This window comes from Ostrea edulis, chromosome 9 (assembly GCF_947568905.1).
Source record: "Ostrea edulis chromosome 9, xbOstEdul1.1, whole genome shotgun sequence".
Taxonomy (NCBI): Eukaryota; Metazoa; Mollusca; class Bivalvia; order Ostreida; family Ostreidae; genus Ostrea; species Ostrea edulis.
Window position 1 is genome coordinate 43235889 of NC_079172.1, and position 24905 is coordinate 43260793.

At 35.7% G+C, this 24905-nt stretch overlaps 3 protein-coding genes across 3 annotated transcripts; 1 reads left to right on the forward strand and 2 right to left on the reverse strand.

The window, feature by feature from the left end:
* Nucleotides 1-3768: 3768 nt before the first annotated feature.
* On the reverse strand, nt 3769-6337 carry LOC125658213 (uncharacterized). The gene is made up of 7 exons (XM_048889377.2): nt 6194-6337; nt 5782-6018; nt 5541-5702; nt 4921-5109; nt 4631-4817; nt 4276-4490; nt 3769-3950 (listed from the first exon to the last, which is right to left on the reverse strand). Exons 1-7 carry the CDS (start codon nt 6237-6239, stop codon nt 3820-3822), a joined length of 1167 nt encoding a protein of 388 aa, XP_048745334.2. The 5' UTR covers nt 6240-6337; the 3' UTR covers nt 3769-3819.
* An 812-nt stretch (nt 6338-7149) lies between these two features.
* Nucleotides 7150-14906, reverse strand: LOC130050166 (uncharacterized). The gene is made up of 5 exons (XM_056149305.1): nt 14893-14906; nt 13885-14155; nt 11834-11988; nt 11496-11595; nt 7150-11100 (listed from the first exon to the last, which is right to left on the reverse strand). Exons 2-5 carry the CDS (start codon nt 14018-14020, stop codon nt 10784-10786), a joined length of 708 nt encoding a protein of 235 aa, XP_056005280.1. The 5' UTR covers nt 14021-14155; nt 14893-14906; the 3' UTR covers nt 7150-10783.
* Nucleotides 14907-16736: 1830 nt separating this feature from the next.
* Nucleotides 16737-18799, forward strand: LOC130050167 (uncharacterized). The gene is made up of 3 exons (XM_056149306.1): nt 16737-16875; nt 17658-17833; nt 18661-18799. Exons 1-3 carry the CDS (start codon nt 16775-16777, stop codon nt 18795-18797), a joined length of 414 nt encoding a protein of 137 aa, XP_056005281.1. The 5' UTR covers nt 16737-16774; the 3' UTR covers nt 18798-18799.
* Nucleotides 18800-24905: the final 6106 nt, after the last annotated feature.

The following is a 24905-nucleotide window of genomic DNA, read 5'->3' on the forward strand; positions in this document are numbered from 1 at the left end:
GTTGATGATCAGCTATCGTCATATGCTGTTCCACTCCCCCCCCCCCCCCCCCCCCCCCCCCCCCCCCCCCACTCTAAATATATCTATGAGTGAGCAAAATATTTACGAAGGTAATGTGACCAGGTTTAAATACTATATGTTTTAAAGAGAAGAAATAATGGAGTTTGAATGATATCAATGTTGTTTATTTGTATTTGAATGCATGATGGTGCTCATTGTACATTGATAAAGTGGCTTTTTTATAGGATCCGAAACAGTGACATGTAAGAGAGTTGGTTGGCGGGGATTTCTATTTTCACTTTTGAGGATGCAGTAAACGGACGACAGGAGGGGAAGATGCGCATTTCCTCGTTGGATGATTTGTGTACATGTGCGGACGTGGATGTCATTTCAGCGAGTTCACTTGGATTTAAGAGGCTGAGCAAAGGCACAAAGAAAATGAATCCTGAGTATAGAGTCTGAACAAAGGATATTGCATCATTCCTGACATAGGCGTAGCTTGGGTTCGAATATTACCGAGGCATGGGGTCTGGAGGGCGCAGCCCCCCAGAAGCTATCGACATTTTAACAACGTAAAAGGTGTTGGTTTTTTTTTTACCGAGGCAGCTGCCTCGGTTGCCTCAATGGAAGCTACGCCACTGCCTGATCAGGCAAGTCTAACTTATTCATGTATTTCATTTTATTTATCATTTCTATCTTTTTTTTTTAATAATTTTTATTCGTTCATTGGTTTACAATATTACAGAAGGTGAAATGTACATTTGTAACTCTTTCTGTGTATGTGTATTTGTTTTAATTGGGGGGGGGGGTGTATTATCAGTTTGTGTAGAGTGTCAATTTTGTGTATTCCTTAAAGATCAGTACCAGTGCCCTAAAGTTGAACATTGGGCAGATATGTAAATTGGTACTTGGTTGGTTCATGCAGTCCTCCTTGACATTGACAGAGCTTTCCCACGGAGACTATTTCTCCAAGTTATGCGTAGAGTGTCGGTCATCTATCTGTGTCTCGCAAGTACTTGGTGCAGACAGCTATCATTCTGAATGCCGTGAAGGAAGGGGATATAGACTTCCTTTGGAATGACGTACATACTCTATGTTGCGTCGCTTGTGGAGACCCACATCTTGAAGAGTGACCTTGACTTTTGACCTTGACCCCATTTTTTAAGTCAACCACTTAAGACCTTGTGGAGGAGAAAGTGATTTTGACCTTGACCCACTTCCAAGGTCATTCAAGGTCAACAATCCTAGGATATAATGGGACTACTCCTAAAGATGTAGATGGAGCTTTATGATAGAAAACGTCATTTTTCGGCCCCTATTTGCCCCCTGGGGTCAATATGAAAATTCCAAAACCTTATTGCACATCTACAGGACATTACTATTCAGCTCCTTGAATATCATGTGACTATTCCTAAAGATGTAGATGGAGTTTAAGTGACAAGCTTTGTGATAGAAAACGTCATTTTTCGGCCCCTATTTGCCCCCTGGGGCCAATATGAAAATTCCAAATCCTTATTGCCCATCTACAGGACATTACTATTCAGCTCAGATGAATCTCCGGAAAGAACTGAACATCGCAGAGAATGTGGAACTGCACAAGGTAAGGGACGGTTTGGATTTGGATATGTAATTGAAACTGAACGCTTCTTTTGACTCGATAAATTTCTGTAATAGGTTTTTAACAACGACCTCGCTTCGATGTCTCGACATAAACTTGGAAACCGACATCAATCACCTATTGCTTCTGTGGCACGGAGGCAGTGCGGTGTGTAGGTCTTAATGCACTTTAACGACTTATCGGCCATACATCCTATGAATGACCACGAATTTTCCACACCATTTTGGGAATGGGGCCTGGGCCTTTAGAATTGGGAATTTTAACAGCATTTTGTCCAAATTGGGAATTTTAGAAATTCAGTTTTACAACATATTTCTTAAACTACGCTCTTTTTTCAATAAAAAGAACATTTTCTCTTTATTCATGGAAATTTTCTTATCTTAATATTCTGTATTTATACTTTTGAATACTAGATGAAATTTTTTTCAGTAGAAAAAAATATCGATGAAAATTTTAAAGTATATTGTATTGCTCTGAAATTTAATTGACATAAACAGCCCAACCATATATAAATTATTTTTTAAATCATGATCCAGTTCATCATGAAACTGATACTATCTATGCCAATATATATACTTGTTCAATGAGTAGGAAAAGCACCAGGCATGGGAAGTTATATTTTCATATCCAATAAAATCATTTTGTAAAGTAAATATATCTCTAAATGTACATGTTATCTTCAAAGATTTATTTTCATACAAAGTACACGGAAAATACATTCTAAATATATATGATATTTACTTAATAACTCTCAGATAGGTAAAGGAAGTGGGTACAATAAGTGAAGCAACAATATAGCCTGTATTAATCAAAGAGAAAAATGGAGGAAATTCGGATTTATCGAACAGTTGCAGATATTTCTAGAGTGTTTTATAAGATGAACTATGATGGCAGTGCTGCTGAATTAGTTTTATGGAGAAAATTTGACGACAATAGAATCATGTAACATGTATTTTTCAAAGAAAATGAACAATCTAGTTAATTACTGCACTTTGAACAGGTGTACCGACGGACGAAAATTTCAGGTAGACCTTCCGATCTTTTGGTGGTCTCGGACCTCCGGTCCACAATTTGTGTCAAACCAATAAAATATATTTTTTTCATTTGATAACTTTTTTTTAATCATTCCACTTTCCCCATGACATTTATTTGACTTGAATTGGAAAATTTTGCAGACAAATTGGGGGAAAATGCTACAATTTTTTTTTTCGGCCCCGACAACAGGGTGGAAAATCCCTTTAACAAGCCCAATGTCCAATTCCGCATCACCGATGACCAGGGTGTAGCAGACGAAATTTTAGACATGTACACTAGGCCCCTAGTAACTAGGCCTAAAAATTGTAAATGTTTACAGAGATAGACTTCTGTTGTTAGCGAGAGCGATTGCTAGATGTGTATTGCCTTTAACAAAATGTTCATACGCACAGCCGACATCAATCACCTATGGCTGCTGTGGCACGGATGCAGTACGGTATGTAGGTCTTAATGCACTTTTGACTGTTGTGGATTTATGCAGTGATGGTAATCGCCGTGATTAAATTTTCCAACACATCTGCAAGTTTAACAGGAAACAGATCATTCACTACAGATTTGGTAGAACTCCTGACAATATGCCGGGTTTACACTCCATTTTCTTTCTGGCTACGTGCCTGAAATGCAGTTTTTTCGGTTGTGAATGTTTTATTTATTAACCCATCTCATTGTATCTTGCATCATTTTTTACACCTCAATGCGACGAAGACACAAAGTTAGCTAGGCTCCAGTCCCCAAAATGTCCTTCCGGAAAGACCCAAGTTCAAATTTAAAACGTTTTTGGGGATCAATTTGTGGTACATCCCGATTATAGATACGAGTATCTCATCTCCAAGACCACAACGATCTCTCAGATTGAAAACTTGAATACGTCTTTGTTTACCCTTAATATGAAACAGAAAATGCATGTTAAGTGAAATTCATTTTTTGACCAATATGGTGCTTCATACTATTTTCTTAGTCTCAAAGAGACGAAGCACGTGTAATCATTTAGGGTGACATAAGATTTTATGCCCCAAAACCTTTACAATTTAAAGTTCGAGAATCAACGGCGAGTTAAAAATCACGGGATTTTCATATTTTATAAAACTAAAGTATATGAAAGCACTAGAAAATTGTTCATGATTTTTCAATTTTATTTCGTGACTTAGATATCACAGAAGACCGTCTTATTCACATCGTCCGTTGAATTCCGTACATCTACTGTTGGATTTCCGGATATTTCCCATTTCCTCCATTTTGATGACGTTGCTGTTAAGGAATTCAAATAAGGACTGCAGATACTGGAGTTGATGTGGTGCTACAATCGTTTATAAAATCATAAGTACAGTTATACATGTAAATGTACGGAAGCATATCAATGTCATAAACTAAAAATAGATACTGTTGCGGCCCTAATATGCTTCCGTAGTATTATGCACACTGATCTACCAAAATTTTTCTATACCAAGATTTCACAAGAACATCTTACATTAGACTCACTGATGTTTTCCACGATTTAGTGTAAAGTTTTGATCATTTATGTCGAAGTTTTAGTGTAAAGTTATCGTTTAAATGACTTGTGCGTTTCCCATGATTGGGTCCATCGTTAGAAATAAATTGCAATTTTTTTTCCAAATACATACCAAGATACTTAGACATAAAGTTTGTGATGTCAGCTGTATTTCCGGTGCTCATGTGGTTCTCTACTTCCTCGAGGTGAAACATGACCGACTTGACGTAGTCAGTGTACACTTGAAGGATGGTAGTAATGGCAGGGGTGGCGTCTGTAGTCAGGTAGGTAGGAAGGAACTTCCTCACCCAGGCCTCTGTCTCCGTTAGGGGGTTGGCAACAGGAAACCTATTCAAGATAACATTTTCCATTAGAATTCTATATACATTCAGAATTATAAAGGCGTTCTTTTTCTTGCGAATCCGACATTTGGCAATAAGGAGAAATTGCAAAAAGGGACAAATGTAAAAATCATTTTTTATGCTTACGTTTCTTGAAAATGGCTAGCAATTCCATGGTGGAATTGCCATAGATGATTCATGCTGGGACATTTAAAGAGAAAGTGATTGTCTGTCAAAAGTTGATTTAGTTTCCCATCGAACACGCTTGGGGACCATTTATTCTCCTCAGCCATGCTCATGAGCATCTTCATTTTCCCAAGGAATTCCTCGATATCTGAAACATTGCAAAAAAAAAAAAAAAGACTGTTTAGACGATCTCTAATTGATTTGAATATATATCTATTTAGTTGAGAAGATTTGAGGGGATATAGAAATACCTTGCAATTGGAAATGACCAAGGTGATCAATGACCTGTCCGTATGTGTATGACTGCGCTGCCGAAAGAATTCGCTGGGCGACGTTATTCACATTGGCTGTGTCCATTATCCAGCTCTCTAGAATCTTCCTCACGCGCATGTTCATATTCTGCTCATTGGTCATTTCAGGCGATTTCTGCTTCAAAACATCTAAATAGAAAATTAATGTATATGTTAATGTATATGATGTAGATTTGATCGATACCTAGTATATTAGAATTGCCATATTTCATCGATAAAACTAATTGGGGAGATTTAAAACTCCATTGTAATTTTAATGATATAACTTATATGAACTTTCATGGAAGAAATTCTGGACTTAAAATTAGCCAAAGGTTAGTGTGTAAAAGTTATTAGAAAATATGAACTGCTTACCCTTACAGTGGTAAATATGAACATCGGACAGATATTTTCTAAAACACTTTAAGATAGTGTATTGGAATCAGAAACGTTAGCAAATACTTTTGATCCCCCACGAAACGGACGCGAATTTTAGAAAATGTTTATGCGAGTACCATGCATTAAATCAGTTAATAGAGAATATTTGTGTTAGTAATCAAGTTCACTTTTACCATACTTACAGAAAACTATTTGGTTGAGTTTTGTAGTTGCGCACTGGAAATGGGCATTCAATAGTTCCCCCGCAATGTTGCCTAAAGCCCGTTCTCTGAACATCACTTGGTCACTTCTGTACCATGCGCTCAATTTTTCCACAATATCATGTTGTGTTAAAGGCATCTCCACTGAGAATTCAAACGATATTGATATAAAAACCATTCAAGCTTTTGCATGCTTATTTTTTATTAAATGTTTTGGCCTTACATGTGTATGGTCCAACTGGGAAACTGACGAAGTGTGGCCTCAGAAGCTTGCCCAACATTCTGGCGCCGGGGACAGGGAATTCTGGCGTAGACTCGCTCCTTGGTTCGATACGGCTCATCGAGTACTCTGGCATATCCACATAATCTACCTGCCGCCGTAAGCTTCCTACGAGTCTCTCGAGTTGTCCGACAATGACACGTAGCTCATCATCAGAACCAATAGGCTTCGAGAGTGAACCTGAACGAAAATAGAATAGTTCATATAAACACAAGTCTTCTGTTAAATTTCACTATGGTGACAATACGTTCACAACATTCCGTGCGTGTTCGAATGGTTTAACCCCTTTAGATATAAAGCTCGGAAATACTCAATACATTTGAAATAGTGGAAATATAGTAACGAAATATCTTACCGTGAAATACTACGAACAAAACCACGAGGACTTTCAAGAACTCCATGCTTCGCTTGTTTGGTGTGACTTCTATCACCTGTTGTCTCCTAATACTCGCACTCACTCGCTCACTCCTTTTATATCCACCCGGCGTCGCGCTGTATAACAATGGACCGTTAAAATTTGATGACACGCGCAATTTTGGTTTAGGAGGGATTTCAAGGATGTAATTCGTAATTAGATTTAGCTATTTCATTATCCCCACTCCGTATATTGTAGAAATGAATCTTTAGAGTGTGTATATTAAAAAGATTTTTACTACTAAAGAAAATGCACTTATGCGCATACTTATATATTGGAAGGAAAATGAAAAAATACATAATTGCAATATCCTTGCATAGGCCTCTTCTAGATGTTAAATTAGGAATTTCGTCACGTTTATCCCGTGAGTGTGTCACGGGTGTATCTTGATTTCATGTAGTTTATTGTCATTTATTTATTTGTAAATTATAAATTTCCTTATTAGCAATAGTGCAATATGGTATTAGGAACTCTCTCTCTCTCTCTCTCTCTCTCTCTCTCTCTCTCTCTCTCTCTCTCAGATCATATCTTTACATGATCATACAATGTACACATGCATCCTCTCCCAAGGACTTAAATGCCACTTTACCGTGAACATAATATCATTACGTTAGCAGGGGTGGATCTAAGAATTGCGATAAAGGGGGCGTAACTTTTTTAGGCAGGGGGTCTGGGGGCGGCCTTTCGCCCCCCCCCCCACCCACCCCCCACCCCCACCCCCGTTTCAGGGCTATGAATAGGTCTCCTATGCAGGCATTATTATTTTCTGTCATTTTTGGTAAGGTGAAATTAATAAGATGACGCAACTTTTAAGGGTTTTTGGGAAAAGTGTAAGTTCTCCCAGTAAAAATAATTCAATATATAAAAAAAGATTTTTTTCATTTATTTCTCCAAGAGTGGAAGAATTAATTGCTTCTTCTATCGTAAGTCATTACAATTATTTCTTAGAAAAATTCCTTAACTGGCAGTTAATTACAATCAGAAATAGTTAATTTTCTATCTATTCCTTATAAGACTATGAGTGGCGCAAAGGGCAAAAACATCACATAAGAGAAAATAAAAAAGTTCAATTTCAATGACAATTACATGCTTAATCAACTGACGTTTTTGCAAAACAAATATACATGAAAGCCACATTAACGGTCTGGTATGTGACAAACAGACGTAACTGCAAAATAAACGGTTATCGAACAATATGCATTAAAAGAGGCCCATGGGCCATATCGCTCACCTGAGCTATATTGGCCCTGTCATTGTTCAAGGTCTCAAGGTCAAACACCAAAGTATAACAATGTCTTACCATAAAGAATCTATATATACAAAGTATGAAAGCCCTACCTAAAATAGTTCTGGATATATTTAATAGGTTATGTTTTCTAAAAAGTAGGTCAACTCAGAGTTCAAAGCCACAAGATCAAAGGGCATGATATGGAATGAAAGGTCTTACTATAAGACATTGATATAAAAGATATGAAAGATATACCTTTAATAGTTCAGGACATATTGAATTGGTCACAATTTTATTAAAAGTAGGTCAAACGTCCAGGTCGAGGTCACAAGATCGCACACTGTAAAATCACATGATAGGTCCTTCCATAACGAATGTATAAACAAAATATGAAAGCCCTAGCTTAAATAGTTCAAGATAAAATTTATAAAGATTTTTCCTACATACAAACTTTGATCACCTATTGTGGCCCCATCCTAACCACGAGGACCATGATTTGAACAAACTTCAATCTACTCTATGTCAGGAAGATTTTATGTGAATTTCCAATTTTCTGACCCAGCGGTTCTTGAGAAGAAGGTTGTTTTAAAAAAATCTCAATGTATCTTAAATATAAAATTTTGATCCCCTATTGTGGCCCCACCCTACCCACGGGGATCATGATTTGAACTCGAATTTGCAATATATCATTGAGCTCTCATGTAAATTTCCATTTTTTCCCCTGGCCCGGTGATTCTTGAGAAGATTTTAAAAGATTTTTCCTATATATTTGCATGTAAAACTTTATTCTCTCTTGTGGCCCCACCATACCACCGGAGGCCATGATTTGAGCAAACTTGAATCTGCACAATATCAGGAAGCTTTCATGTAAATTTCAACTTTACTGGCCCGATGCTTCTTGAAAAGATTTTTAAATGACCCTACCCAAGTTTGCATTTTCGTATTTATCTCCCCTTTTAAGGGGGCGGCTCTTCATTTGAACAAACTCAAAGCGCTTTACCCAAGAATGCTTTGTGCCAAGTTTAATTGAAATTGGCCAAGCGGTTCTGGAGAATAAGTCGAAAATGTAAACAGTTTACGGACAGACAGGGGACAGACAGACGGACGCCGGACGAAAAGTGATCGAAAAAGTTCACTTGAGCTTTCAGCTTGGGTGAGCTAACAAGACAAACCACTCAATACACAGCAAATGATTTTATATGCACAACAAACAGTGTTATTTTGCAAATGACAATAAAATCGAGATAAATGGTTTCTCGCCATATATATACATACATTGAAATGAAGATTCATAAACGCGTGATGAACAGACAATGGATGAGTAAACAGTCATCGGGTGGCGCCCGTGAATTTTTACCTCGCAGATTTTTGTGAAATAGGTAAACATACATAATAACAAAGAATGATATTTTGTACATTTTCGGAAATAAAGAACAAAAATGGCCCTAAAAGAGATCCCTGAGGAATACCTGAATGTGTAGATCTTGGAGAAGATGTAAATCCATCTAGGACCACTCAATGTGACCTGTTGGTTAAATAGCTTTCTACCCATTTCATTATTTGTTTTGACATACCATAGATTTGTATCTTATAAACGAGATACCTATGTGTCAGATTCTATCAAAGGCTTTTGCAATGTCACAAAATATAAACTTTACATCTTTGTCAAGATTTGGAATAATTGTATTATAAATTTCAATACGTTGATTTGTTCTTGAATCATCTTGTTGGAACCCAGACTAATATTTATAAATAATATCATGATCCAAAACATAGTTATTTAAGGAATATTCAATTATGATTTTTTTTCGAGTATTTTGTACGGAGCTCATACCTGTAGCATAGGTCTAAATTTGTGGTATTTTACCTTCAGCTGGTGACGTCTCAATATGAGTGAGAAAAAATCTCAAGAGACATAAAACGAAACATAATTGACTACTAAATACATGTTACTTTCATAAAGGATAATTTTACCAGTCTTAAGGTCACCCACTACACTAAAGCTTATACTCGTTATGACACTACGTCACAAGAAGGCGATTTAAATGTTTTGTGAAATTATTTGTATCGATTGATTTGTTTGTCCATCATCGTAGCTCAGTGGTTAAAGCATTGGGTTGGTGAATCGCAAATCTCGAGTTCAAATCCGCAAGAGTCTTTTGTTCATATATGTTGAAATGAATTTTTTGAAAATCATGTTTTTATCCAAATTTGCGTATTTTCTGCCTTTTTGGCATATATACTTATTATATATCATCAAATCTTTTATGATTAAACCAATTCGTACTAATTTGATAAACTATTTCAAGGTGTAGTGAGCCACCTTAAATGTAACAACACGATGATTATGAAAAAAGAAAAAGTAAGCAAGCTCACATGCCCCAAAATTGCTTGGGAATGTCTCACATAATGAATGGTAATGCTATGCATTACTGCAAGAACGTGCTAGACGACCTCGAAATAATAAGTTTAAAAGGGGCATAACTCCAAAAAAAATATTGAATCAGAATTTTCAGGAAATATGCACAACTACACAATGTGTCCTTATTAACGACAAAGTTTCACGAAATTCTGTCGAGTGGTCTTAGAGAATTTCGAGTCCGTCTGTCCTGTTCTTGTCAACGTTGTATTGACAAGAACAGGACAGACGGGCTCGAAATTCTAAGTTCGAAAGGGGTATGACTTATGGTTATGGTTATTTCCATATATGGGGAGCGGAGTGAACTAAAAACCCTTGGCCAGCGAAGATGGTAAAAGCGAGTAATGAAAACCAAAATCCTATTTCACAGAAGACTACACAAAAAGTTTTAAATCAACATTTCAAATTATGACAACGAAAGAGAACAACTTGTAAACGAAGTGAAACAAAGTTTGACCATAGGCGCTTGGGTCACGAATAATGTAAATTTAAAAGTTTTGTTTTAGTATACGGTAGGTGAAATTAACTTTCAAACGTTTATGAAATTAAATTTTTACAGCATACCAGTATATAATAAGCAAAATAGATTACAGAAAATAAAAACCCAAATCATGGAAGTTGAAAAAAAAATGTTACAACCATAGTTCAAATTTGTTCGATAGCTCTATTTTTTTTTTTTTTTTTTTTTTATTTTTACATTATCCATGACCCGAGCGCCTATGACTTTGACTGACGGACAAATAGACGTATAGACATAGAAAATGGCGCTTCACACTCCCCCTTCCAATCTACCGGTAGGGGCACTCGAATACCATGATAAAGTTCTGTCAAGTCGTTTGATGTTAAACTTCAAAAACATATCTGGCACCACAAACATTTATATCTATTTCAAATAGATGGATTTCCTAACACTACTGTTAATCGCCTCCAATGCGAAAGAACTCCATTCTAAACACGGAACATTGGAAATGTCGAACGACGCCCCGATACCAAAACAGAGGAACAGCAATCCTCTTCCTTTCGATTTCTTCTGGTGACCAGGATAACTCTCCATCAGCTCTTTGGCAGCTTTTATAGAAAAGGTTTGAAATTTGAAAGAAGGCTTAGTAATCTTGAATGATTTCTTTGTCACTGGGTTTGAGATTCCTAGGTATTGCATCACAATTTTCTGGGACGAAATTTCAATTTTCATGCACATATCTGGAAAAAATTACAAAATAAAGCTCAACAGTAGTATACGGACAAATAGTTCTTTTCAAAATTTCTTTTTATGAATTAATATGCAATTATCGTTTTAATCTTTATATGACTACACAAGTAGTAGTATAAAAAAATATATCACAAAGCCGATAGAGTATACTCGACTAGTTTCTTCAATAATTTTTTCAGGAGTATATAAAAACATTCATAATACGTTTGATACTTTACTTCAACTTGGAATTCATTGCTTTGCATATGCATATATATATATATATATATATATATATATATGAAACGTGTTTTTGGATTTTATTCTATGGGGTAGAGAACATTATGAATAATGTATTTGAGTACTTATCATTCCGACAGTCTATATTTGAAAATAAAAGTCGAACTTTCATAATTCAAAGATTCAAACATGTCATCTCCGTCTTCGATCCCGTGCATTAAGAAAAAGCGCTCGTCAGGGCTATCCAGGCTGAAGGCTGTATGTGGCTATGGAGATAATTATAGTTATTAAAGGGTTTTAAAAATCATACAGGTTGAATTATTGCTTAACAGATCGATCAGTTTTTCGTTAGACTAAAGCCATATTTGTACGACATTGAATATCTTGTTTGATAATGGATGCCGTTACTTTAGTAAGGAGTAACTCGGGAAATTCGGTTGATTTTCTTTACTAGAGAAATGAGATTATTGAACAGAATTAATGCACATTCAATTTTATAATCACCTTGAGTATCACAGCGGCGGACTCTTCACCAAGCGTTGAAGAAATGTCGAAGAGTTGACCTTCATCCTCGAATATAAAAACGCATCCAAAGTACGCCTGATACCGCCTCTTGGAATCCATTGCTTTGCACTTAAAAAACCGGACGCCAAATTTAACTACAACACAAAATCAATCCACATAAAGAACACGCAAGACTAGATAAACTACAGAAGAACGATTAAGTTGTGAGAACTTCTCTCTGAATCTGTTGTACAATTTATAAAATACGTTCAAACCAAATTACATGTGAATATCTATTAAATAGTGCAAAAGAGTAAGCTGGGCGTATTCCGGTACCGAGTTCTTATACTACGATGTTATTTTTGGACTGAAAGCGGCGTGGAGAACGAGCAGTGATCAATCTCATAAATCCCATAAAAATCAATTTAATGAAAAATTATCATAGTAACGATCTTGTAAAAAAGCTAGCAATAAGCCTACATTCAAGCTGCAGACATATTTACATTACAAATTACATGTATAATCAAAGTACTGAAAGTATTTACATTACAAATTACATTTTAAAAAACCACTGAGAAGGTTTGGTTTCGTCAACTGGTGGATTATTCTGCCAAAACATTGATAAACGAGACTAGCACGTGACCTTGTAAATCAGTGTATAATATAGTAAACTAGCATGTAAAACTAGGATAAACTAGCCTAGCACGTGACCTTGTAAATCAGTGTATAATATAGTAAATTAGCATGTAAAGCTAGGATAAACTAGACTACCAGGTGATCTTGTAAATCAGTGTATAATAGTAAATTAGCATGTAAAGCTAGGATAAAGTAGACTACCACGTGATCTTGTAAGTAAACTAGCATGTAAAGCTAGGATAAACTAGACTACCACGTGATCTTGTAAATCAGTGTATAATAGTAAATTAGCATGTAAAGCTAGGATAAACTAGACTACCGGGTGATCTTGTAAGTCAGAGTATAATATAGTAAATTAGCATGTAAAGCTAGGATAAACTAGACTACCACGTGATCTTGTAAATCAGTGTATAATAGTAAATTAGCATGTAAAGCTAAGATAAAGTAGACTACCACGTGATCTTGTAAATCAGTGTATAATAGTAAATTAGCATGTAAAGCTAAGATAAAGTAGACTACCACGTGATCTTGTAAATCAGTGTATAATAGTAAATTAGCATGTAAAGCTAGAATAAACTAGACTATCAGGTGATCTTGTAAGTCAGAGTATGATATAGTAAACTAACATGTAAATCTAGGATAAACTAGTCTACCACGTGTTCTTGTAAATCAGTGTATAATATAGTAAACTAGCATGTAAAGCTAGGATAAACTAGACTACCACGTGATCTTGTAAATCAGTGTATAATAGTAAATTAGCATGTAAATCTAGGATTAACTAGTCTACCACGTGTTCTTGTAAATCAGTGTATAATATAGTAAACTAGCATGTAAAGCTAGGATAAACTAGACTACCACGTGATCTTGTAAATCAGTGTATAATATAGTAAATTAGCATGTAAAGCTAGGATAAACTAGACTACCACGTGATCTTGTAAATCAGTGTATAATAGTAAATTAGCATGTAAAGCTAGGATAAACTAGACTACCACGTGATCTTGTAAATCAGTGTATAATATAGTAAACTAGCATGTAAAGCTACTTAACGGGGTTTTACGCTAGAAATAAAATGGAATTCGGCTGTAGTGTTGAAGACACAATAAAACGAGTGGCTAGAGTTTAGAATCTACTAACGGTATAGTCTACTTTTATCCTGATGGAATCAGTGAGTGTGTTGATACATTGAGAGTCGATTGAACAGTCACCTGTTTCTGTGAATACATATGTAAGTTGTGACTTCTGTATACTTATAATAACACAAGGTACTTAGCTTGAAATGACACTGAATGATACCCTCCTGAGAATGCCAGAGAAACTCTTCGAATTGTCCATTTTCGCGACCCTCGATATTTTCCCCACACAATATGGTCATCATGGTCAGTGTTCGGTCTTTTCTATTACTGAGTTTTACTTACACAAGCTCATCTCTCGTCTTTCTCTGATAGGGTATCCATAAACACATGTTATGTTTCTATCCACACACAAGTACACCCCGGTCTCGCACGCCACGCGAATATGGAAGTTCCGAGGTTCGTATGTTGTCCAGGTCATGTCTTTGAACTTTCTAGGGGTCAGATCAATGTTTGACAAATCCTTCGTACAGTGGCATCTACTTGTCTCCCCTATAACGAGTTTGATCTCAAGTACATCAGTTCTATTTCCTTTGTTTAACCATCGCCACAACACCTATAATCACAAACAGTCAATTAACAGCAAAGGCTGTTCAATACCAAATGCTGATAAAAGGAATTAGAAACTGCAATCGATATTTGCATATATGATAATCACCTAAATGCTAGTACATATATACGTAGACACTTATTTACTTTTTTAGAAACGGTTCTACACTATAATGATCATGGTGGTCCTATTTTTGTGGCAATTTTAGACTGCAAATAAAAGCGTACGATAGCGAGCGGAGGAATGGTATTCTGGTCAAATTCTACAATTTAGATGTAATGGGTAAGATTTGGTCAATTATAGACGATTGTCATATCGATAATGAAAGCATTGTTATTGTTAACTGGTTTCCTAGCCAACAAGAAGGGATTCTATCAGGTTTACTTCATTGTGTGTTTATCAATGAATTAGTACATACATGTATGTGACCGGTCGACAGGGGGTGCTTATTCCTACTAGACACCTGACCCCACCTCTGGTGTATCCAGGGGTCCGTTGTTATCCAACTCTCTATTATGTATTGTTTATAGGAGTTATGGGATTGATCAATGTTCGTTATCTTCACCTTTCATGCTAGATATACAAAATCAACAAATCCAACATTAGCTGATATTGGTAAAGTAAAGTAGAGAAGACTAGTGTATTCTATTGTGGGTACAGCCGTTCATGGGTAGTGCAATCCTTTACAACACGTAACAGATTTTTGAGTTGGTTTTACTGGATATATTTCAATTCTCACTTACTACCGACACCCCTACTTCTGTCCTAATATTTTTCAGCAGTTGTCGGACGTGGCTACAACTGTAATCCTTGATGTTTTCGTCGTTGATCTGGACAATTCTATCGTAACGTCTGTTGGAGGGAATAAGGAAATATACTGAACGGTTAAAACACCAACAACAAGAAACTGTTAGACTGATCTCCTTCCCTGCTTTAAATTAACATACAAATGTGTAACTGAAAATAACGTAAAGTACAAAGAAAAATACATTTTGTCGGTTTTACGTTTTGTACATCCCGGAAGTGAATTTGTACTAACTTGAGACTGTCCTTGACGGAGTCTGGTCCCACGTTTTCTATGTAGTGGTGGTATTCTCCAGTCTTTGAGGGATTTTCTGACGATTTTACTCTGCATATTTTTTGTCCGGAGATCACCATCTTTGACGCTTTGATTTTTATTTTAGTTTGCTGTTGGGGCGACGGCGTTGATCCTTCACTTGAACTCGACGAACTCTAATGAATTTAATAAAAATTATATATCGCTCGTCAAACGCTGGCATATCTTATGTAAGAGAAATAAAAACTAAAATCTTGTGAATTATCGACTTGCAAAAAGTATGACATACTGGTAACTTTCCTTAGGTTAACCTTCAAATAACACGCATTTTAGAAAACGGGGATGTTAACGTCGTCTGCCAGAAAAGCACCTCACAGGCCTTATGTGTAACCTGAGTAGTAGTTAAAAGTATCACTAGTCCCAAGTTTTTATGACGTAAAGGGCGAGGGGTACCGATTGGTATATTCGTATATAGGTGAAGTAATGAGGCCTCGACGGGGAGTTTGTCAACGAAATAAGTTTTTTGTTTCACGTCATTACTCGCCAGGTGGCGTTACTGTTCTAGGGGCACTAACAAAACCGCTCAGTACATTCTATGCAACTCCCGGAAGTATTGATTTCTACCCCTGTGCGCATGCCCCAAATGACGTATTTATTTACAAACACAATAACGACAACACAGTATGCAATCAGCTGCTAGCTGACCGCCTGAGCCGGGTTGGAAATAGTTAATGCAATGTTACTGTTGATTGATTACTTTGGCGCTTTGGTAAATAAAATAGGTTAAATAAAACTTTTGTTTATTTTGGAACTTTGTCAAATCATTTGAAATATCAATCCTGAAAAGTTCCAAGACTTCATCCTCGTATGGTTTCAACGGATATGATTTTTTTTATTACACTTTAATTCACAAACCCTGCAAATGTGCACCAAATTTACCAAAATGTGCATCCATATTTATTACAACTAGGCGCAGGCTAAACAAAGAAATACACAATATTCACATTGCACAATTCTGAACACAGCATGCAGCAATACGAGCGCGAGCTGAGTGATTTACAAATGGCTGACAAAATGGCCGACAAGACCTTGCTCAACCGCTTGGGTTATGTAAACATGACCCTAAATTCTGAATAAAGACTCCCGACATGTCAACAATGAAACGAAAGTAGAATATTCAATTTATTCATACCAAAATACCTCTTTCTTGTACATAAATCAGCTTTTTATTAATGAATTTTCAAAGTTAGCATGTCATTTTAAGTCCTAAACACACCACTACTTCAAAAACTAATATTTCGGCTTCTATTTTCCCAATTTTCACCATTTCTTCTTCACGAACTAGCTACGTGACAGGAAATTCAATTTCCAACCCTGCGCATGTTCACCGGGTATTTCCCTTTTCCATATTTAGTTGAAAACGAACAGATATAGCGATCCAATCATAATACGGGATTTAGTGAAATCCCGTTCCGGCTTTGGATTTTACGCAATATGTTTACCTCATTATGCAAGAACAAAAGTTGCATAGGGTTTTGTTAGTGAGGGGGTATATATGAATAAGCAGCATGGCGTCACAGTATGCGAGATGGCCTGTGACACGACTAAAACGCGTACTATCAGAAAGAGGGGCAATTACACGCGGCCGCAAGGAACAGCTTGTGGAAAGGTTAGTATACAAATTACAATGATTGTAATATTTTGATGTCTTTCTCTCAAAAATATGTAGAAAATGTTACAAAATCCCTTCTGTTTATCATGCAGATCCCTGTCGAGGTACGAAAATTGGAATTCGCTAAACAGCTTTAAAGACCCAATCTTAAGTTACCCCCCCCCCCCCCCCTCCGAGACATACATGTACATGTGTCTGTTATCTGACGTCCTAAAATATTATCTGTATCCTGATCAATGGTAAGCTACACGCCAATCAAACTTTTAACAATACGCCTGCAGGTAACCTCAGCGAGTTTGGTCGAGGCTGGATACTCGGTCCAAATATCCAAGCTGTCCGCCGCTGCTATATTTTCTCATAATAATATTCAAATTTTTAAAAATCTCTTGGACAATGCAATTTAATCATTATATTTTTCAATATTCTCTCTAGACAGGTGTTGTAAATTACACAATCAGAATTCAAACAATAATTTGCACATTAATTTCTAAAACATATAACTTACTGAAATAATTTTTATTAATAATTTATAACAGCTTTATATTTATGCATTTATTTTAAAAAGAAATTGTTCATTGACCCATTGAATTAGAGGAAGAGATGGGGGGGGGGGGATAGACCGTGTCAGATCAGATAACAATTACCATATATAAGCTACACCCAGACCCAGTAAGACACCCTTAGACATTGGGGGGGGGGGGTGTCTTTAAAATTAACAATAAACATATCGTCAATCCCATATTTATACCACTGTTTAGCTTTCTTTAAACTTATTTCAGATTAGAAGCCTATGATAGAACTTTCAATTTTGTTCCTGAACCAATTGTTCTGCCACAGCCAGATGCTGTCGATTGGCCACAGTCTGGTTTCCAGCAGTTGCAGTCTATGCATGTGCATCTACTGCCGAAAATCACTAAAGAGCAAATTGAGCCTTATTTCATATTTAGATTGGCAGGTACGTAGAAATATAATGTTCACAATAATATTGATAAATAACAAATTCTGTACTACTATGCATGAAAAGTTTTCATGTCATTACTCACCAGCTGGTCTTTACTGTTTTAAGTTTTACAAGCACCTAATGATATATATGTAAGCCAAATATCAATTTGTGTTTTTGACTTTTGTTAAACATGACATTTGAACAGTATCATAGTTAGTCACTGTACTTGTAGTAGCACATAGGTATTTACATAGTGCATACCACTGGTGGACATATAATATTCCAAAATAGAATGAATATATATATATATATATATATATATATATATATATATATATTATATACTTTCAATTTCATCACTTCTATTTTCTTTAAAAGTTTGCGGGCATATATCACACGATATATGCCCGGAAACATTCCGGCCCGCAAACATTACGTCACAATCAAATTTCTACGCCGTTAATTTTTAAATTTTTCGTGTTTTTCATCTTTTACTCAGTTAAACCGATAAAGATATTGTTAAAAATAAAATTATTGTTAGTTTCTAAATGAAATTGAAAGTATATAATAAAAAGGTTATAGACTTTGTATGGGAAATATGACGACCTCGTTTTTTGTCGCGAATGGACCTCGCAAGCTCGGTCCGTCTACACGCCAAAAAACTCGGTCGTCATATTTTCCCATACAAAGTCTATAACCTATATATATATATATATATATATATATATATATATATTAGAATATGACTTATGATATTTACAAGTTAAACACACTGCTACATTTAGATTTAGTGATACATGGACAAATATAATGCAGAATCTTTTCTATTTTAACCACAGGGGACAAACATGCTGCTTCTGATGTGAAAGCCTTGGTAAAGGGTAGACTTATAAAAGATGCAGTAGAGTTTTGGCCTGTTCCATTCTTATGCAGGGAGGTCAAATCTACTTTAGTGGTATTGTTGCTGCAGCCATGAAGAAATTAGTATGTTGTCATCATTTTATTGTTATACATATTAACATAGTAATTATGCTGCATACAGTGATATACCAAGATGTATACCCACTTGTGGGAAGCTACATTGGTACACATGTACCAATATCAATTAAATGAATCCTCTTAGATAATTTTTTACCCTTTGTGTATTCCATATAGATGAAATATTTCTTCGCGTTTTTGTATAGCTTTGACATATTTCCTGCAAATGTACGTACATTCACGTAACGATGGCATTCTATATTTACACACCACCACAAAATAAGAAAATGAAGATATTATGAGGCACTCATAGTAGAGTTCTCTAACCACCCCATCCCACCCCCAACGATTGAAAAAAATGAAGTGTAGGGGGGAAATTATTGAGGCAGTCAAAGTAAAAGACTCGTTAACCCTTCACCCCCACATTAGGACTTTGAACATCAGACCAAACATTTTGGTTTGTTTGGTTTTTTTTTTATTTATTTATTATATTGCAGTTTTCGTTCATCTTTTTAAACTATTATTTTGAATGGCAAGAAATTTTGAAGAATCCATTTTTCCTTCCTGTTGTACCCCCCCCCCCCCCCCCCCCCCCCCCCCATGAAAAATGACGATACATATCTGGTTATTACATGTACATTTCGCTTTGCAACACATGCATGTATACTGATTTTATGGTGTAGAATTGCACCCTTTACCAAGTTTTCCTTCATTTACGCAGTGTAAGGAATGGTAAACTAAAATCACAAAACAAAATGCATAAAGACCAAGATATTTTTAAGCGTAGGAACTTCATTCACGAATACATAAATACATGTCTTCAGAAAAATCGCATGCATGCATTGCAGGACTATATCATATGTGTGTTTTAACGTTTCTGTAGCATGCCATGATGATTACTTTCAGGCTTGAGTGTAATTTATTCATAAATATTTTCATTTCGTAGATCTGGCACAATGGATATATACTGAAAATAGACTTACCTCTGTACGTCGAAATTTCAAATTCAAATGTATTCGATAAGATGTTAGTATTCATAAATCAGTAAAATTCGTGTTGAGGTTTTATTTGATATGATAGTGCCAATATACTGTAATGCATTAGTAGGATATGCAAAAGGCAAAAGTATAAACATTTTCCTTTTTCATTATTAGTATCAATATCTATATGATCACGAAAAAACATGATATAATTTATATCCGGATTCATATACCGATTTAGATATCATTAAAAACAAAGCTGAATAGTTGGGGAGGGGGTTCTAATAAGTCTGATGAAATTAAAAGAAGGAACCCCACATTTACATTCAAACTAGATGTACTTCAAAATGAATTCATTTCTGCTCTGACTGAAAGCATGATTCTAAATTCGGGAACGAATCTTACATACAAAATAATTAATAGGGGAACACATAAATTCGAGCTCCTTTGGAATTCAATGAAATGCAGGTATGCACCTTTCTTTCAACACGAATTGATATGTTGTTTCAGGCACGTATACAGGGGGTTGGGGTGGGCAGGGAGGCTGGTCTGCTCTCCCCCACGTTTTTGACAATTTATTTTTTTCCGTTATTCTAACATACAAAGTCAGTATTTTCTACATGCGCAGTTCAAACTAATATTTTTTTTTTTTTAAATTGTAATGAATTCAATAATAAGCATCAACTCCTGTAAGTTTCCAATATATTGTAATTCACAATTTTTTATATAGCTGGAAATTTTTAATGCTTGCAATTGTAAGCTTACATTTATATCAGTGATCGATTTTCTTTCCTTCTGTGAAGTGATATATTGTACATCGAAGTAGGACGCTCTCTCTCTCTCTCTCTCTCTCTCTCTCTCTCGTTCAATCAATGAATATGGACATACATAGACCGTAAATAATTATATGGTTCCCAAAGAGACAAAATTATATTTTCGTTTATATATTTCCTTTTATACGTGTCTTTGTGTAATCAATTGTTTATTATGGATTGCAAATGCAATACCCGCATTTTCACACAGGTGTATATTTCGATCATTATTCCCTTATTTGTATATCCAAGTTTGTATATGATCATCAATAAATTTTGAATTGTGCACGCAATATATCCAACCAAATGTTCGGTGTATATCATTGGATTCCGATTTTTATAAACTGCAAAACCTCGACCAGACAAGCATTCAATACAGGGAAAAAAATTTGACTCTCAGTCTGACATCTCCCCTGATTGAAAACACCCTGTTTGGCACGGGTGAAATGTGTTGCAGTCTGTATAATGGAACGACAACGTGTTGTAAAATTTTAACGAGATCCAAATGGAGTTTATCATTTTGTTTCGTGGATTTATCAGAATAAAGAGAATCTAATATTTTCGGTAAGTGCACATCTCCGATACCTGTTGAGTAGACGTCCGTATTTGATACGGGGTTGTTGTGGGTTGTTTTTTGTTTTTTGTTTTGGCGAATATGCTATGTGCATTATATATTATGCATATGGCATGCACCTGTATTTTGCAAGAATTGCTATAAATAATAGATTTTATGCTCTTTACTTATTCCATTCTATCAGTATGTAATTGGCAAATGATTTTTCCGCATTTATTTCATAAGAAACTGCAAATACTTGCATGCACTTGCAAGTATGCAAGAAAAGCTTTTTTTTTTTTTTTTTTTTTTGCATTTTTGTCAAAATTATCTAAACTTTCAGAATGTTGCATGGGTATACAATAAATATTTTGTAATTTTGAGCAAAGCATAATGTTTTAAAATGTGATTTTATTTGTTTCTCATTCCCGATATATTACAATCGGAGATGTGCACTGGTCGAGTCCACCTAGAAAAATCACTCAGGTGTGACAATCACATTGGGGTATATACGGGTAGAGTAAATTAGGCTACCTGTAGCAACCACCACCCATTTTTAAAAAAATACCCAAAACAATAAAAATCAGGTGTAATTACCAATTTTGAGTATGCTGATTTCAAATTTGGATTCCTTTTACTCCAATTTCTTATAGAAAATGAGGTATAGTGTCTCAAACACCCCTACCGTCAGGTTGTCAAAAACGGAAAATGTTTCATTTCGCATCAAAAAGTGACCCAACTTTATTTCTTGAAACACCATTACCCAAAACAATAAAAAGCAGGTGTAATTACCAATTTTGAGTATGCTGAATCTAATTCTGAATTCCTTTTACTCCACTTCCTTTCAGAAAATGAGGTATAGTGCCTTAAACACCCCTACCGTCAGGTTGTCAAAAATTGAAAATGTTCCATTTCACATTAAAAAGTGACCTGAAAGTTATTTCTTGAAATAAGGCATACAACAGAAAAGGAAAACAATTAATACTAAATTGTTCCATGAACATTCTTAGTTGTTTTGGAAAGAATATATCTCACCTCTGGACTTCACAGATACAGGAAAGGAAGAGGAATACGGAGCGGATCAGCGATCTTAAATTTAATCAGATTGAGCCATAGCCTAATGAACTGATGAACAGGAGCAAAAGTAAAATTAATAGGAAAACTGATTTATTAAACATCAGCAAGTCTTTTCCGAGAACTTCTGGTAGAGCTGTCGGGGGGTGGGGGGGGGGGTGGTGCTGAGTTGCATCATTATCAGAATTTACCGAAACAGTGGACTCTCTGGCCAGTCTGGGGGCTGAGTTTGTTGCATCAGAACTGACAGAAGCAGAACTCTCTGGCAAGTCGGGGGGGGGGGGGGGGGCTGAGTGGTATCAGAATCTATTATTTATTTATTTTTATTTTTTCAAAATTCAGAAATTTAAAAACTGCATGATCAGATTTTTTTGTAACACTAATAATTAATGTCCCTTTATTGCGATGACTCTTCAAGTACAAACCATGATATTTAAAAAATAAATGAAATGAAATGATAGATAAATAAATAAAATATTTGTAAGTTACTTTATTTATCTGTAAGTAAGTCACTAATTAAGTGTAACTAGTGGCAGTGCAACTTGCAAGTGAAAATTGCATCATCTGTAGCTTATGACCCCTTTTGCCTTGCCTTGTAATTAATATTGTTGAAAATTTGACAAATAGCATTTTTAACCCCCCAGTTCATACCCCACTTTTCTTTAAACGTTAAAAATCCAGACTAATTCAGTGAGGAAGAAATGTCACTACCATATTTCGAATTTCCTCTAGACTATATCAAATTAAATACCGCACTGCTATCAGTCACAGATTGACACTGGTAGGGGTATGGGGACCTGGTCTGTGAGTGTGATGGAAAAGATTCTGATGAAAATAAAGATTCACTCATCATTCAGAAATGTATAAACATTGTATTATTGTATACCACCGGTACGTTGTGAGTACGTTAATAATGTGAGTTATCTTTCCTTGGATATCTAAATCAATCAAATACTATATGAACACGGGCAATTATCGTCCATGTTTGACCTCAGTATAATTTATTCATGCATAAAATGTATTAATATGTCACTCTTTGTTGCGTATTTCACCGTTAAGTAAATGTTTACATATACTCGCTCTGCTTAATCGCTTCAATCTCAAAGGGATTTTCTGGAATATGCTTAATCACGTGAGATACGCTAAATATAGCTATTCTAGATCCGAACGATCAACTTCGCATCATTCGTAGGCACTAGGTTTATCCATACTAGCCCGTAAAAAATAGGGTGGAACCTCGTCCCACTTTTCCTGTAGAAATAAAAATAGAACATGACGCGCCACCTAGCGAGCGTGGTTGTTGCTACTACCTGAGAGAAATATGGCGGATAAGATGAGAAAGGTGTACGTATTTATTAATTCATGTCAGCTTTAATAAAAGAAATAAAATCAATTCGAACGAGGTGATGGGTGACATTAATCTTTATGTGCAATCGCAAACCCATTGAATACAATGTCGCATTAAAGCATTCAGTGGTGGATGTAGAGAGGGGGGTGGATTGCATCCCCCCCTTTTTGGGTTGAACTTTTTATATAATTAAAATACATCCCTCCACTTGTTTTGTAGGATGCCCAGTTAATTGTCACAAATCTCAGTTTCAGTTTCAGTTTCCAAATTCTTCGAAATTTAGGGTCTTCTGGGAAAAGAAACAATCCCTGTCCCGATTTCACATTGCAGTTCAAAGCAGCGCATTGTACCATAAATACAGGACTTTTCTATGTATACAATATAAAACCCTATCAATGCAATCGAAAGTTGTCTCAGATGACGTCATAAGCTACGAGCGATAACTCACGTCACAACACATTTATCGATCGCTCAGGTAAAAAAGTTTGATAGCGCCATGTAATTCACGCCAAGTGATTTTTATCAAAATTGCCATGGAAATTAATCCATAAGTGTACGACAGACATTTTTCTGTATAAAAGTCAAGTTTTAGGAAAATCACCGTATTTGACCTTTAAGTGGACATCAGTGTTACGTAATCTTGGCCGAGATTCGGCTCGGTTGGATAATTGAACCGACGAGCATCCAGCCGAACAAGCTGAATCTGAAGACCAAGGGAATGTAGTTGTTCAAATTAGAAAAATCTTAAATCTCTCTCAGAATTTTGACCATTTCATCTCAATTTCTTTTAAATATATTCTATTTTTACAGATATTACGTTCGATTCGTTCTTTTCGACATTCATATTATGCATCAAGTCAGAGCGAAATCTTTATAGAGTGTTGACACAAACAAATAAATACTACACAACTGATACACACAGACACATACATACAGCAAAACATAAAATATATACTACACATACTTGTAACGCATGTCACACATCTTACAACCTCTTCAACTTATCAATGCATAGCTCTTATCCTTGGACGAATTTGGCTCCACATGTTTGGCACGCTGTTTTTGGCTATATTTAGATCTAAAACTTCATAGTTATTTCGGATTTCAAACATTTCGGTTGAGCATCACTGAAGAGACATTATTTGTCGAAATGCGCATCTGGTGCATCAAAATTGGTACCGTATAAGTTTTACATAATTACTTTGTTACCTTCAAAAGGAAGGGAGACTAAACCAGTATTTTCATGCATGAGCTTTCATTTTGCATGATTAGCTATGAAATGACTTGCACACATATACATCTGCATTTCAGTTACACTTCAAAGTATTTCTTGTAAATC